The following is an 18048-nucleotide window of genomic DNA, read 5'->3' on the forward strand; positions in this document are numbered from 1 at the left end:
AGCTTGAAATCTACTTTGTCTGATATAAGTATTGTGACACGTCCTTTCTTTTGTTTGCCATTAGCTTGGATTATTGTCTTCCACCCCTTCACTCTGAGCCTGTATTTGTCATTGGAGCTGAGGTGTGTGTTTCCTGGAGGCAACAAATTTGTTGAATCTTGTTCTTTAATCCATCTTGCCACTCTGTGTCTTTTTATTGGAGAGTTCAATCCGTTTACATTGAGGGTGATTATTGATGCATGAGGGCTTAATGCTGTCATTCTGTCACTCGTTTTCTAGCTTTCCTACATTTCCTTTATTTCTTGTCCTGTGTGTTTTGGCCTATCCAATGACTTTTGCAGTTTCTTATCTTTTTCCTTATTTATTTTTTGTGTCTCTGTTCTGTTTTTCAGTTTAGTGGCTACCCTGAAGTTTGTATTCAGAATCTCATGCATAACATAGTCCATTTTCTGGTGGCCTCTTATTTCCTTAGTCTAGACTGTTTCAGTCCCTTTCCTCCTCCCCTTCTAAGTTATTGTTGTCATCTCTTATTCCAACTTGTGTTGTGAGTTTGTGGTTAAAGTCTCAAGATTGTCTTTGTTTTTGGTGTTTTCCTTCCCCCATCCTAATGTTATTGTTGAATATTTGCTATCCTATTCTGATTCTATCTATTTGTCTCCTTACTGTGTGTTTTGTGACCCCTTTCTCCTTTTTTTTTCTTTTTTCAGGTATGAGGGCCTTCTTGAGGATTTCTTATAGGGGGGATCTCGGGGCTACGAAGTCCCTTTGCTTTTGTTTGTCTGGGAAATATTTAATTTCTCCCTCATATCTGAATGATATTTTTGCTGGATAGAGTATTCTTGACTGAAGATTTTTATCTTTTAAAGTTTTGAATATGTCATTCCAATCTCTCCTAGCTTGTAAGGTTTCTGTAGAGTAATCCACTGAAAGTCTGATAGGGGTTTCTTTGTAGGTTATTTTCTTCTGCCTTGCTGCCCTGAGTATTGTTTCTTTGTCATTCACTTTTGACAGTTTTACTACTGTATGCCTTGTGGTAGGTCTTTTTACATTGACAGATCTAGAAGATCTGAAAGCTTCCTCCACACACATTTCTCCCTCAATCCTTAGATTTTGGAAATTTTCTTCAGTTATTTCTTTGAGCATGCTTTCTGCTCCATTCTCCTTTTCTTCGCCCTCAGGGATACCTATAATTCTTATGTTGCATTTCCTCATTGAGTTGGATATTTCTCAGAGACTTTCTTCATTTCTTTTTAGTCTTAGTTCTCTCTCTTCCTCTGTCTGGAGCCATTCAACCTGTCTATCTTCAATTATGCTGATTTGCTCCTCTATGGTGTCCACATGGGCATTCAGAGAATCCATATTATGTTTTATTTCTTCCATTGTATTTTTCATTTCTAGTATTTCTGATTGATTCTCCTTTGTAGTTTCAATCTCTTTTGTGAAGTAACTTCAGAACTCGTTGACTTGTTTCTCTATATTTTCCTTTACCTCATTGAGTTTGACGATAGCTATTCTGAATTCATTGTCATTTAGTTTACTTATTTCTGAGGTCTCAGGGCATAATTCTGGGTGCTTGTTTTCCCTCTGGTCTGGAGCTTTTATGAACTGCCAGATGCTGGAATGGGTCTTGCCCATTGTGATATTGTTCGGTTGTAGTTACAGCCTGTCACCGCTAGATGGGCGTTGAGAGCCGTGTATTCTGAGCCCTCTGCCTTCAGCCGAGATCACATGGCACAGCACGGGTTTTTGGGGGAGGCATTTTCTCTTGCATGCAGACCTGGGTTTCCCGACCAGCTCTTGCTATCTGGTCTCCTGGGGTCTTGGCTTGATGAGGTGACCCCACACAAAAGCTTTCACTCCATTAGAGGGCTTCCATCTGGGCTTCAAGGGCCCTAGGGAGTGCTGGGTGATCCCACTGAGGCATGGCCCCTCCCCTACTCCTTCCCTCATAGAGCCTCCTGCAGCTATCCCAGTCTCTAGGGGAGGGAGGGAAGTTCTCTCTTAACCCATTCCAGCTCCTCCCAGGGGGGCTTCAGCCTCTTTGCCCTCTGGTGTTTGGCTGCTGTGGGTCTCCGAGGATTCCTGTGCTATTAGGATATTTTTTGTTGGAATATTGTTGCTCATTTTTGTTGTATGTTGGAGAGGAGAGAGTCCTGGGCAAGCTCACTTAGCCATGATGCTGACGTCACTCCTCTATTTCCTCATTTTTAAGATGTACAAAATAACACTCAACATGCAGAGCTATTTTGAGGAATTATAAAGTATTATAACAAATAGTGCATCATGCCTTTCATATTTTGCATTCAAAATAAAATGTTAACTTATATCTTATTCTTATGTACTGAGTACTAACATCTTATTCAATTGTTGTATTTATGAAGCATTTACTGCACTGCATAGTTCCTTCTTTCTTGGAGCTTACATTTTTAAAACAAAAAGTGGCATACACAAAGTGGTTAAACTACGTGGTCTGTAGTGAGCCTTGAAGATCACAGATCCTTGAGTCTATCAGGCAAAGTATACAAAATAGAATCCAGAGGTGAGAAATGAATCTCATGGTATAATTGTGTTTTAAATGTACATCTATTTAAGTCTCTAATGAGATTTCATTTTGCCCAGGAAACTGAAATTCTCTTTCTATTTTTTTTCTTATGGTGGTGGCCTTATATAATTTTCCCTTCTCCCCATCTCCCACCTAAATGTAACTATGCTTAAGAAGATCAAATAAAAATCCTTTCTATTTCACATGAATTCTGATTCTTACCTTGCCAGGTAAAGTCCGGGAAGAGATTGACTGTGTGGTTGGCAGACACCGGAGCCCAAGCATGCAGGACAGGAACCGCATGCCCTATACAGATGCTGTGGTGCACGAGATCCAGAGATACATTGACCTCGTCCCCAACAGCTTGCCCCATGCAACAACACAGGACATTAAGTTCAGAGAATACCTTATTCCCAAGGTGAGAGATATTTCATCTATACTCCTCCTTAGGAATCTTAGAATATCAACTATCATGGTCATAGAATTACAGATTGCCTAACCTTCTACAGGTCTTGCACAGTCAAAACTCAGACATCTCACCCTCTGACCACATGCTTCTTTCCTTCTAGTTTGTTGATACAATTTTAGAAATATAATAGTGCTTACACTCCCACAGGAGTTTCAGGACATTGATAACTCCATGCTCTGCCTGTCCATTAACCCAATCTGCTCTTCACTTCCCTGCTTTCCAGTGTGTGTTTTTTTGAAGAAGATTAGCCCTGAGCCAACATCTGCTGCTAAACTTCCTCTTTTTGTTGAGGCAGATTGGCCCTAAGCTAACATCTGTGCCCATCTTCCTCTATTTTATATGTGGGACGTCTGCTGCAGCATGGCTTGATAAATGGTGTGTCTGTCCGGGCCTAGGATCCAAACCAGTGAACCCTCAGCTGCCAAAGTGGAGTGTGTGAACTTAACTGCTATGTCACTGGCTGGCCTCTCTAGTGTATGTTTTATTACTCTTACCACTTAACTAGTATCCCATAACTGCCTCCCCTGCCCCTCAACCCCAGCCTCCCCACCTATCCATTTCATTTACTTGTCAAAAGTTCAATCCAACAGTTTCCTTCCTTCCTATCTGCCCATGTGCTAATGATCCCATCTGGAAAGGACCATACAGCCCAGCAGATTGGTATTATCACCAATCCCAGATGTGTCCTCAATCCTATCCAGCAATCATGCTTTATAACTTAACAAAGCTTGGACCACCGTGCTTGACAATGACTCTTTCAGTCCTGAACTCTTCCCTTCCAATTCTCCATGCCCTTTTTCTCAGGTGACCTGGACTTCTACCTGACAGAGAAACTCAGAGCCATTGGAAGGGAACTCTCTCAATTTCCTTCCACTAGATTTACAATTTTGCTACATCCACACCCTTTGATTTCTCTTTCATGTCTGTTGTTTTGTAAAAGGATTCTCTTTTTATATAAAATAAATCTTTCTGCCTGTGCCATGGATATCTTTCCTTTCATTCTTTCTGGGATCCTCCTCAAATAATCATTTCTTATTTTTTCCTTGTCTTTATTTTCTCCCTCCCTACTGCCCCCCTTTCCATTAGCATTCAAACATGCTCAATTCTATTACATCTAAAAAAAAAAAAAATCCTCCCCAAATCTTGACCCCTCTGTTCAATTCTGTCTTATCTATTCCCTCAGATTCAAAATCTTGGAAGAAATTGGTTATAGTCTTGTAAACATTTCTAATCAATCTCTTATTCATCAACCCATTGAAGTATACTTTCCATTCCAGTGATAACATTTTCATCAAAGCCATTGATGACCTCCATATTATTAAATCCAATGAATGTTTTCAAGAATTAATTTCACTTGGCCTCATGGCAGCATTTAACACCCTTAGGAATGTCTTCCATATGGATATACTCACTTCTCACTTCAGTGATGTGATGCTCTCCTAGTTTTCCTCCTATCTCTCTGGGTATTTGTTCTCCATATTCTCTGCTCTCTCTGCCTCCCTCCATGTAACTTAAATGTTGATGTTTCTCATGGTTTTACTGTTGGCCTCTAGTTTTTTCAATTTTTATGCTTTCCTTCAGAATAATTCCTCCACTCCCAAGTTTGAAGTTTGGGCTGAGGTACTAAGTTATCACTCTGTTGTCTAGACTATCTGGATCTTGAACGTCAGTGTTCTTGAAGAAGAACCTCCCAATCTAGGTTTATCTCTGGCTGGATTGGAGAATTACAGGCCGTGGCTCTTTTCTTTGGTCTTTTACAGTTTTCAAAGCACTTTCAAATATGTATAACCCAGGTTACAGTCCTCAGCTTGCAGTACCCCTGCCTGTGCTTCTGCCTGAATGGTACCAGCTCAATTCAGGTTTCAGGGCAAATTTTCCCTCAAATGGATCACATCATACAAGAGTGACTATGAGCAATGTGGCTTCACTGAAGAGTTTGGATGTTAGAAGTTTAATTAGCACACTTCAATGCAAAAACTTAAAAATCGTGTACTAGGCATTTAAAGTGGCTAATAGATTTGTCTATAGGTCTCATTGTAAAATTTTGCCTCATGTTTGGCAAATTTGTTCCTGGACGCATATATTTTGTATTGTAATGTCTCTATGATTGATTAATCTCTTTATCACTATGAAGTGTCGTTTCTAATCTTTGGTAATACTTTTTGTCCTGAAGTCCACTTTGTCTGTCATTAATGGAACCTTACCAGCTTTCTTATGGGTAAAGCATGCATAATAAATCATTTCCCATTCTCTTCATTTCAGCCTGCAACTTCAAACAGCACATAGTTGCTTCTTGCCTTTTTATCAAGTCTGATAATCTTTAATTATGAGACTTTTTTTAAATTGTGAAGTTTATGTCATCTACATTTACTTTAAATTTCTGTATATTTGCATTGAGTCTATTATCCTGGCTTTAATTCTTATTTGTGATTTCTTTTTGTATTTATCCTTCCCTGACTGAGTCAATCAATGATTTGGTGCCATTTCCTTTTATTTCCTCTGATGACTCTATATTTATGCCTCTTGACATTTTACTTACGCTTCTTTTTCTGTTGTTCTTTTTGTTTTTTCTTTTTGGTAGTTGATTTTGAGATTGCAATATGAATTTTTAACCTGTCACAGTATATGCTAAAAATATGAGTGATCTGGCTGAAAGAGTAGAGGACATCACCCAAGCTGAACAGAAATAAAAAAATAGTTAAAAAGAAGGAAGACAGTCTAAGGGACCTCTATGACAACACCAGCATACTAACATCTGTATTATAGGTGTCTCAGAAGGAAAAGAGAGAAACAGGGAGAAGAAAACCTATTTGAAGAAATAGCAACTGAGAAATTCCTTAACCTAAGGAAGGAAACAGACATCCAATTACAGGAGACACAGTGGGCACCACACAAGATGAAGCCAAAGAGGCACCCACCAAGACAAATTATAATTAGAATGTCAAGAATTAAAGATAAAGAGAGAATCTTAAAAGCTGCAAGAGAAAAGCAACAAGTTACATACAAATGAAACTTCATAAGGTTATCAGCTGACTTCTCAGCAGAAACCTTACAGGTTAGAAGGGAGTGGCATGATATATTCAAAGAGCTGAAAGGCAATAGATCAAGCCAGGAATGCTCTACCCAGCAAGGTTATCATTCAGATTGGAAAGAGAGATAAAGAGTTTTCCAGAAAGGCAAAAAGTAAAGGAGTTTATTACCACTAAACTGAACTTACAAGAAATGTTAAAGGGGCTTATTTAACTGGAAAAGGAAAGACCACACGTAGGAATAAGAACATTGTCAAAGAAAAAATATCATTGGTAAAGGCAAATCTACGGTAAAGGTAGTGGATCAATCACATATAAAGCTGGTATGAAGGTCAAAAGACAAAAGTACTAAAAATATCTATCTTTATGATATGAGGTTAAGGGATACACACACACACACACACAAAGAGCGTAAGTATGCTATGAAAAACATAAAATGTGGGGAGGAGTGTAAAATTGTAGGGGTTTTAGTGAAAGGTTAATCTTAAGAGACAATCAACTTAATATAGACTTCTATTTTCCTAGGTTATTTTATAGGAACCAAGTGGTAACCACAAACCAGAAACTATAATAAATACACAAAAAATAAATAGGAAGGAACCCAAATATAATATTAAAGAAAGCCATTAAATCACAAGGGGAGACAGCAGGAAAGTGAGAAGGGAAAAGAGGCGAACTACTAAAACACCAAGAAAAAAGTAAAACATGGTCATAAGTACATTATTATCAATAGCTACTTTAAATGTCAATAGACTAAATGCTCCAATCAAAAGACATAGGGTGGCTGAATGGATTAAAAAAACAAGACCCATTTATATGCTGCTTACAAGAGATACACTTCAGAACTAAAGACACTCACAAACTAAAAGTGAAGGGATTGAAAAGGCACTCCATGCAAAGGGAAGTGAAAAGAAAGCTGGGGTAGCAATACTTATTTCAGATATACTTTAAAACAGCAGCTGTAACAAGAGACAAAGAAGAGCACTACATAATGATAAAGGGAACAATCTAACAAGAGGATATAACATCTGTAAATATCTGTGCACCCAACATAGGAGCACCTAAATATATAAAGCAATTATTAACAGACATAAAAGGATAAACTGATAGTAACACAATAATAGTAGGGAACTTTAACCTCCACTTACATAAATGGATAGATTGTCCAAACAGAAGATCAATAAGGAAACATTGGTCTTAAATGACACATTAGACCAGATTTTCTTTGTAGACACATACAGTACATTCCATCCCCAAACTGCAGAATACACATTCTTTCTTCATGCACATGGAACATTCTTCAGGATAGATCACATATGAGGCCACAAAAGAAGTCTCAATAAATATAAGAAGATTAAAATAATACCAAGTATCTTTTTCTGATCAGAACAGTAGGAAACTAGAAATCAGCTACAAGAAGAAAGCTGAAAAAACCATAAATACGTGGAGATTAAACAAAATGCTAATGAACAACTATTAGGTCAATGAAGAAATCAAAGGAGAAATAAAAAAATACCTGGAGACAAATGAAGATGAAAATACAATATGCCAAAATTTATGGGATAGAGCAAAAGTAGTACTAAGAGGAAAGTTTATGGCAATACAGGCCTACCTTAAGAAACAAGAAATATTTCAAAGAAACCATCTAACAGTGCACCTAGAAGAACTAGAAAAATAAGAACAAACAAAGGCCAAAATCAGTAAAAATTAGGAAATAAAAATCAGAGCATTTAAAAATAAATGAAATAGAGACTAAAAATCAGTAGGAAAATTACCAATGAAGCTAAGAGCTGATTCTTTGAAAAGATAAACAAAATTGACAAACCTTTAGCTAGATTCACCAGGAAAAAATGAGAGAAGGCTCAGATAAATAAAATCAGAAATGAATGAGGAGATATTACAATGGAGACTACTGAAGCACAAAAGGATTATAAGAGACTAATATGGAAGGCTATATGGCAGCAAATTGGATAATCCTGAATAAATGGATAAATCTTAGAATCTCACGACCTTCCAAAACTGAGTCATGAAGAAATGAGACTCTGAATAGACCGATCACTAGTAAGGAGATCGAAACATTAATCAAAAACCTCACAAAAAACAAAAGTCCAGGACCACACAGCTTCCCTGGTGAATTCTACCAAATGTTCGTAGAAGACTTAATACCAATCATTCTTAAACTCTTCCAAAAAGTTGAAGAGGAAGGGAAGCTTCCTAAGTCATTGTATGAGACCAGCATTACTCTTATACCAAAACCTGACAAGGATAACACAAAAAAGAAAATTATAGGCCAATATCACTGATGAACATAGATGCAAGAATTCTCAGCAAAACACTAGCAAATTGAACACAACAATACATTGAAAAGTTCATACACCATGGTCAAGTGGGATTTATTCCATGGGTGCAGGGATTTTTTCAACATCCACAAATCAATCAATGTGATACACCACATTAACAAAATGAAGAATAAAAATCATGTGATCATCTCAATAAATGCAGAGAAAATATTCAACAAGATACAGCATTCATTTATGATAAAAATTCTGAATAAAATGGGTATAGAAGGAAAGTACTTCAATGTAATAAAGGCCATATATGACAAACCCACAGCCAACATCTTACTCAACAGTGAACAACTGAAAGCTATCCCTTTAAGAATAGGAAGAAGACAAGAATGCCTATTTTCACCACTCTTCTTTAACATGGTAGTGGAAGTCCTAGCCAGAGCAATTAGTCAACGAAAAGAAATAAAAGGGATCCAAATTGGAAAACATGCAGTAAAACTGTCAGTATTTGCAGATGACATGATTTTATGCACAGAAAATCTTAAAGAATCCACTAAAAATTATTAGAAATAATAAATGAACACAGTAAATTTGCAGGTACAAAATCAACATACAAGAATCAGTTGCATTTCTATACACTAACAACAAAATAGCAGAAAGAGAAAGTAAGAATACAACCCCACTTATAATTGCAAAAAAAAGAATAATGTACATAGGAAAAAATGTAACTGAAGAGGTGAAAAACTTGTACACTGAAAACTCTAAGACATTGTTGAAAGAAATCGAACAAGACACAAAGAAATGAAAAGATATTCTGTGCTCATGGATTGGAATAATAAACATTGTTAAAATGTCTATACTTCCTAAAGCAATCTACAGATTCAATGCAATCCCTCTCAAAATCCCAATGACATTTTTCTTGGAAATAAAACAAAGGTACCTAGAATTTATATGGAATAATAAAACCCCCAAATAGCCAAAGCAATCCTGAGAAAAAAAGAACAAAGCTGGAGGTATCACAGTCCCTGATTTAAAAATACTACAAAGCTATAGTGATCAAAACGGCATGGTACTAGCACAAAAACAGACACAGAGATCAACAGAATAGAATTGAGAGCCCAGAAATAAACCCACACACCTATGGACAGCTAAATTTCAACAAGGGAGCCAAAACGACAGTGGAGGACGGAAATTCTCTTCAACAAATGGTGTTGGGAAAACTGGACAGCTGTTTCTTTTCTAGGATTTATCCCCAATCTTTTCAGCTTCTGTACAGGTGATGGACCTGAATGTTGTCACTGGCTTGAAGAACCAGCGAGACAGTTGGCTTACAGCCAAGTTTTAGTCACCTAATAGTTTGCTGCCTGGGGCCTGTGCTCAACACAACAGCATGAAAATAGAAAACCGACCTGTTCCCTTTGCTTTTTTTCAAGTGTTTTCTGCATTTCAGTACCTTCATGATTTTGGTCACCCTCCAGAAATGTGTGTGTGTGTTTATGTGTATTTCAGAGTTTATAGTTATTATCTCTTGGGGAACTCTTCCAATAGGAGCTTCTCAGCCATTACTCTATTGATATGCCTCTAACTTCACTAACATTTCCTTTTGCAGTCTCTAATGCTTTTAATGCCATGTAGTAAAAATTTCCTTTCTAGAATTTCTATTTTTACAGTTTTAATTTCCCTGCTGATATTTGCCATCTATTCTTTATTATTACTAATTGTTCATTTAAGTGCTTCGATAGACTCCTAATATAAAGTTCTTGCATGATTCTAACATCTAGGATATTATGGGGTCTGCCTCTATTGACTATTTTTTTCTTTAATTATGGGTCATGTTTCCTTGTTTTTCACATGTTTAATAATTTTTTATTATATGCGCAACATTTTGAATGATACCTTGTGGGGAGTCTAGATTTAAAGGACATTGACTTTTATTCTCCCAGGCAGCTAAATTACCAACAAGTGTTTTCCAGTCTGTTCGACTTACTATAATTCTTTGTTATGGTGGCTTAATTTCAAATTTGAATTTAGTCTTTGGGCATGGTCCTTAGTCCAGGGTGGGTTCCTTAATCCAACAACTTAGAACTTTTGGAGTCACCACAGAAATTCTGAGGTGTCAAGAACATTCTCTCCACTCTAACTGGGTTGGAACTTCAACATCTCTATCACTGCACAATGTCTGGTATCCACCTTCAGTTCTCAAATCTCCAGCAGTCATACTCGGACAGGCTTCATGGAATTTCCTCTTGCATGTGTGCAACCCAACCATGGACTTTCAGAGAATAGTCCTGTACAATCTTGAGATCCTCATTTTTGTAGATTTTTCCTGTCACAAATTCTAGGTGCCACATTTTGATCTGTGTCTCTTTAGGTCAAAAAAGCACCATTTTGCTTGGCCCTCACCTCCCTGCACTCTGGTAGGAAAGTATTCTCAGGTAGAAACTCACAGTGATTGTAGGGCCTACCTAATATTCTTCAGTACAGCATCACAATCCTGGATTGCCTCTTGTTCAATGCTGGAAAACTGTTACTTCACGTATTTTTTTCCTGGATTTATATTTGTTTTAGTTGTGAGGGCAACTCCAAAGCAGTTGCTGTGTTATAGCCTGAAGTAGATGGTCCCATCAGCTGGGAGAAGTGTTTTGCCACATATTAAATTTATATGGAAGCCTGTTCTAGGACTGACTATACTATCTCCTATCCTTCATGCTCAGGGCGTTTCTATTAGTTCACCCAGAGCAGAAAATGAATCACAAATGTAGTTGTGTTATGGGGCAGAGGCTCAAGAAATATTGAAACTTCAGTTTCTTTTTCCTTTGTCCACATGGAAATGACAGTCTATGCATTCGATCCATGACCTTTCTAGAATGAGAACTACATCATATATTTGGAAAGGCTGTACAGTATACTAGAATGCCTCGGACAGAGGTGGATTTGAATTTTTTCTCTGCTATGTAAGAAATGTATGATTTTATTAAAAGATCACAAGATATCATAAATGAAATCATTATCATCACAACAGTAAAAGAATGTCTCTCTATTGAGCCTTTTACCATGTGGTAATATTTGTTTAAGAAATATTTTATATATTACTCATTTTATGTCTACAATAAACCAATCCAGATGTTGTTTACACTTTACTAGTGATGAAAATGAGGCATGGAAATAAACAACTTACCTATGGTCATAGAGGGAAAGATTCGATTGATTCTGAAAACTAAACTCCAAATCATTATCTTACACTGTGTCTCTGAGTTTGGCAAAACCCTACTAGAAACAGGAAATGCTCTCTCATTTCCATAAGAATATGCAACAATTCAATTGAAAGAACATCGCGAAGGAGGGGGATACTTGCTTACCAAGTGTCTCATCTGGGTCGGAAAGTGAAGGGTTTTTAAGAATATGGCCATTAAAGCAGAATTTTGAAGAAGACTGAATACTTGCTTCTAAATAAATGAGCTGGATTTTCAGTGACGTCAACCGTTTTAGACAACACTGCAATTATTTGTCAAGAACAATGCACTCCAGAGAGCTCCGTGAATTTTCTGAAATGGAAATGCTGGTGTCTGGCTACAAACTGAGGAGGATGGAGTCCATGAACAGAGCCCTGGACTGACATTATATGATATAAGACCTGTTAGGCTGGGTCATTAACTTGTTGTGTGACATGAAACAAATAAGTTCTCCTTTTTGTGTCTCAATCTCCTCATCTATAAAGCAAAAGGATTAGATGAGGGGCTTTTTTTGTTTTCAAGCTGCATGACCTTCTTTATAATCCAGTTTATCTGTTTCTATTTGTATCAGGGCACAGAGATATTAACATCTCTGACTTCTGTCCTGCACGATGACAAAGAGTTTCCCAACCCAGAGCAGTTTGATCCTGGCCACTTCCTGGATGAAAGTGGTAACTTTAAGAAGAGTGACTACTTCATGGCTTTTTCAGCAGGCAAGCAAACTTCATTTTTATCTGTCAACAGGGGTCAAGTGAGATGAGGAAGAGCATTGCATGAAGGCTACTCTGGGCTGGATGAATTGTCATTTGTATGAGGCCAGATGCACCACTCCCTAAGTCCAGGTTATTTCTCATTGGATTGGAGGCTGCATTCACTAAGTTTGTCTCATAACCCACCACTGAGATTCCTAAGAGCTTCCACTAGAAGTCCAATTCCACTAAGTATTTTTCACCGGCCCTAAGAAGCCAGTTCGCTCAATAAGCTTCACTGAGACCTTTATATGTAGCAGCTGCATGCTCAGATCCTGGGACACAAATGTGAATCAGAAACAGATCCTCTCTCTAGGAGAGGGGAGAGCAAATTGACAGGCAATGAGACTCCTGAGTGACAAATGCTCTTTGAGGGGCAGCTGTGGGAGCCCAGAGAGAGGAGCTCCTGACTCCTGCCTTTTGGGAGTCAGGGGCAGAGGGCACAGTAGTTGGAGGGTAAGGAAAATTTTCTTGCAGGAAGTAGCATTTGAGTATCTTCCTTCAATTTGTTAGAGGCCTGGAAGGAAACAGGTGCACCCTTGAAAAAAGGTTAAAGTGATTTTAACGTTTTCGGAGATGTGGGCAGGATTAAGGGAAGTAACAAGGTACGGTGAAGTACTCAGGGACAAACATCAGCAGGAAGATGTTGCCATCCTAGGTCAGAAGGATCCAGGGAAGGAGGGTGTTACTGGAATGACTGGAACCCAAACTGACCTTTAGCAAGGAGAGAGTGGATACCTCAACAGCAGATGCATCTATAGATGGAGGAGTACAGCCAGTGCCTAAACTGTCTCCTGGAGGGAGGGATTGAAGGAATAAGTACTCTGACCCTTTCAATATCTAATCCTCGGAATGTATTCAGAACCCAAAAGGGAACTAACTTCTGGGTTTATGAATTCTATAGAATCATCTTCCTGAACACAAAGTAGGCATGGATGGAAGACAAACAAACATAGAATGGATCTGGAAGGAAGGAGAAATGAAGAAACTTCAGCACATTCCAAAGGAGAAGCAAGGGTTAGGTGCAGTGTCTAGAGATGATCTCAAAGCAAGATACTGCTGCACTAGTCCTGGCCTGTCTTCCTGTATTTTGGGCCCGCTATTGCAGTAAGAGCCTGCTCGAGATTTCTGTTCATTGCACAGGGCTTGCAGGCCTGCTTTTGTCCTGATATTGTGGCAATCGTGACAAGATCTAAGGCCGTACCTTAAGAGTTTATACTCTAGCCTGTGAGACAGATGAATAATTACAATTTCATGTGAAATGTGCTGTATTAGAAGCACTGATGAGTGTTGTGGAGAACAGATAAGGGAGTGAATTGTATACCCTGAGCAGGTGAAGGAAGTTTGCATAGAATAAATGACATCTGAGCTCATTCTAGAAGTGTGTGGAGAATATGCTCAGGCAGAGTGGAGAGGAAGACTATTTCAGTTGAGGAATGACTGGAATCTCAGATAATATTTGAAATTACCAGTCTTTTTGGAGATTTGTGAAGACTTAGTAACGCTTTTGGCTAGTTTACTGTATTATTTTTATACTTGGCAATGGTAAGGTCTAGAAATTTTTTAAAGTAGGACATGACGAGGTTAAGATTATCCTTTAGAATCCAGATAAAGAGAAATAAATCTATTGTTGGGTCTTGGGAGGTAGATGTATAGGGTGTGTCTCATGCCAGTTGGGATAGTAAGTGTACACGTGTGTTTTTGTGTGTGTGTATAGAAAGATGTCATTGGCAAGCCTCAGCAAAACAATTTCAATGTGGAGGTAGAGAAAAGATTTTTTCAGAAAGCATGTACCCAGAAATCCATGCTGAGGAAATGAAGGAAACCAGGTTTGAGTGTAGATAGAAGAAGCCATCAGTTAATTAGTCCTTTATTAATTAATTCCATTTATTTAAGCCTCCCTGTGTGCTAACTCAGAAGTAGAATTAAATGAATATTTACTTTATATGTCATTTTTTAGGAAAAAGAGTTTGTGTTGGAGAAGGCCTGGCCCGCATGGAGCTGTTTTTACTCCTGACCAACATTTTACAGCATTTTACCTTGAAACCTCTGGTTGACCCAAAGGACATTGACACTACCCCAATTGCCAGTGGGATAACCTCTGTACCACCCTTCTATGAGCTCTGTTTCATTCCAGTCTGAAGAAAGGGCAGGCCGCCTGATCACAGAGCGAGACTCGCTAGCCTCATCTGAACAAGCCAGATGCTTTCTGTCCTGTTTGTTAGCCATTATCCATTCCCCCTTAACAGCAGAAATGACGTTCCTGAGCCCTGTCTCTTCTAATTTTCCCCATCCTTTAAGATTCAGTTCAAATTTCCCTGCATGAAGTAAAGCTCACTGGTTTGTCTCCAATAAACTTCTTATTGTAACACAATTTTGAGATCTCAAGCTACATCTCATCTGCAGTGTACACAAAGTGGAAGGCACCTTATAGATGTCATATTTTGTTTTATTAAAAATTAAAAATTTGAAATTATCCCATGGGTTAAAACATTTTAAAAACAAAATATGAAATTGACTCATCTCTTATTCGTATCTAGCTCTCCAGGGGAATGATCTCTTGACAGTTTGGCATGTAGAATTTCTATACTTTCGCTATGATTATTAAAATATAATTATGTATGTGCTGTGTATGTTTGCATATGTATGTTTGTATAGGTGTATGTATGTATATGTATATACATGTGGGGAGAAAATAGAGGAAGATCATTTCATCCAGAGGCAATTGCATGAATTTGTTGATCTGTCCAAGGATGTCCTTCCTCTTTTGCCCTAGTGGTTAAAGACACATGCACACAGATATATTAAGGCACAGAAGAGGGGAATATAATATATATGAATGGTTATATTTGAACACATACATACAGAAATTTATGTGTGGTTTTATGTGTATGTGTGAATATACATATATACACACATGTATATATTTACATGTAATATAAGCATGTTTATCACATTATATATGTATCATAATAGCTATGATTTGACGGTGACATTTATATAGTAACATATAGATAGTTTTACAAACAGTATAAATAAATGTGTCTCATATACCCTGCTGATTGCCTATAATAATTTTACATAATAATTTTAAAATGATCTCACTATCCAAGGTTGTTTAGATTATTTTTGAAATTTTTGCAACTTTTGAACTTTTGTTACATGCTATTATGTGCATATATCTTTTATTATTCCTGTGCTACTTCTTTACGATAGTTTCCTAGATGTGATATGGCTGCACATATATGTGCACATTTATTTTTCATAGATATATATGAAGAATATTGCACTAAAAATTATATATGTTTACTTTTCTATCATGAGTGTAATAGAAACACTATTTGACCAAACTCTTATACTGAGGGCAATTTTTTTTGTACATTTAATAATTTTAATTACCTATCATGGATTTTTTCAAGTAGGAAGTCCTACCATCTGCAAATAATATTTCATTGCAATGACCAGAAATTTCTATAAATAGCATCTACACCTTTGTATCTCTCTCTCTCTGACATCACATACACATATACACACATATATTTACACTAATATTTGTTTTTAAGCATGGGAAAGTGATAAAAATTGTGAAGATTTGTGGGGAGAAGATAACAGCATTTGGGAAATCCATATTGGGAAGAATGCTTTTTGATGTGATTTTACCCTTGAGTTGATTGCTCATTTGAAATCAAGAGCTGAGAGGCTGAAAGGCTGATTATAAAATCTCACATAGGAGCTTTAGAACCTGAAAAAAGTTTTTGGCACATCCCCAGGGCTAGTAGGGAAAAAAAATGGAGTTTAGAGTCAGCCAAGTAGGAAAGACCAAGTAAACATATTGACTTCAGTTGAAGCCTGAAGGTAACAGTGAAAGTCTGCAACCAAAGGTTAAGAATCAGCCTGAAGTTGAAGAATCCTTATGACTACAGTCCTGCTGTAAAGAATTTCAATCACTGTTTGCATTACATTGATCCACGCCTAAATGTTTTCTGCTTGCTGGAAGCATCCTTTGGGCTGGAGAAAGGTAATGTCATTTATAGCCTCAAATTATCAGTGCATTATTTATTGTACAATGTGTAGGACACAATAAAGATAAAAATTCAACTGAGAAACATGTGATCTTCTCAATAAATGTACAAAAAATTGATAAAGCTCAACACTCTAACAAATTGAGAATAATATAGGATTTCCTAAATCTGAAAAAGGATATCTCCAAAATCCTAGACAATGTTTATATAATTATGAAATATTAAACCCTGTCCCCATAAGTTTGAAAATAGTAAGGATATACACTCTCATTACTTTTATTCAATATTAGACTGAAAGATGTCAGCAAAATTGTGTGAAGTAGTGACTTGTGAAAATTCCAACATAAAACAATGAGAGCACAGGCAAAAATTATCAGATCAACTTTTCAGAACTCTTGAAATTCAGATCAACTTTTCAGAACTCTTGAAATTAGCCAAAGGCTTACATCAATCTGTGGAATGTTTATTCAAGTAAAATGGATAAATCTCAGTAAGAACAGTGACCTCTGGTGTTTTAACTTGCCTTATTCCCTTCCTTTGTCTCCCCTGCCATGAGGTAACTTGAAAAGATATAGCCCATAATGATGGTGAAAAGCAGCAGTCTAACAGCCACTGGAGATGGCAGAGTGGAGTTGGAGCTCCTTCAAAGCCCTATTCCCAAAGAATTATTATTTGACCTGCCTTGTGGTTCCCTGGAACACCTCACATGCAGGGTTGTCTTTATTTGATCTGATTATGAGCTTACCCAGTAAAAACAGCATTTTCCCCAGAAGAATTTGTTGAAAACAATTAGAGGCAATTTTTCGAGAAAGTGGATGCCTGAAGCTATGGGAAACAGTTGGGGGAAATCAATAGACCAACTAAAAAGCTTAAAAGGAAAAGCTTCAGAATGAGATATTCATAAGAGGCTTTGAAAAACTCTGACATATTATCGAGACATTACAAGTCCATACATGCTCAGAAAGACCTGAGAAGACCCTAAGCTCTCACATCTGGTTAACCTTAAGGCCCTGTGTAAGCAGGAAGTGAAGGCTAAGGCAGAATTCTAAACTGCCTGGATGAGTGTTGAAGGCATGTTCTGACATACACACTGAGCATCTTGTAAAGACAAAGAGATTTATTGGTTCTAGACTACTAAGGAAATATCTGTCCAGCTAGTGGATGATCACTAGGCTAACTGAGCAAAGGCTTTAGTGGGTGCACAGGACAAAGAACAGAAACTTCACAGAATTATTTCAGAGTAGTCATGAAAGAAAAATAAAGAAAATAAACTGCTAAGAATATTCTGTTTAGGTCTGGAGGGTGTAAATGTGTAGCTGAATAGAATTAACTTCTGATGGTAAAGAAGTGTGGCTATAGAAATTGGCTACAAGGTTAATACAAAAATGAATTTCTCTATACTAACAAGAAATAATTAAATGATGATATTGTTAAAATAACTATTTAAAATAACCTAAAACCCTCTCAAATTACTACAAATATGTCTGTTGTATAATGTGCGACACCTCAACACTACAAACTATGTAACATTGCTGGGAGAAGCGAAAGAATACTCAAATACATTGAGAGTTATACCATGTTCGTAAGTCGAAAAAAAGTTAATATTCTTAAGGTGTCAGTTCCCAAAGCTCACTATAAAGTTAATGAATTCTCAATCAAAGTCTTATCAGAATTTCTGTGGGAATCGACCAATTGATTCTAAAACCTGTGTGGAAA

At 37.3% G+C, this 18048-nt stretch overlaps 1 protein-coding gene across 1 annotated transcript in view; it reads left to right on the plus strand.

Moving 5' to 3' along the window:
- LOC103555431 (cytochrome P450 2C21-like) overlaps window positions 1-14817 on the plus strand; it is a 38265-nt gene extending 23448 nt beyond the window's left edge. Inside the window, exons 7-9 of the mRNA XM_008526977.2 lie at window positions 2773-2960; window positions 12133-12274; window positions 14271-14817. Coding sequence (XP_008525199.2) covers window positions 2773-2960; window positions 12133-12274; window positions 14271-14452 — 512 coding nt within the window. The 3' untranslated portion in view covers window positions 14453-14817. The remainder of the gene's footprint in view (window positions 1-2772; window positions 2961-12132; window positions 12275-14270) is intronic.
- The last annotated feature ends 3231 nt before the right edge of the window (window positions 14818-18048 follow it).

This window comes from Equus przewalskii, chromosome 1 (genome assembly GCF_037783145.1).
Source record: "Equus przewalskii isolate Varuska chromosome 1, EquPr2, whole genome shotgun sequence".
NCBI lineage: Eukaryota > Metazoa > Chordata > Mammalia > Perissodactyla > Equidae > Equus > Equus przewalskii.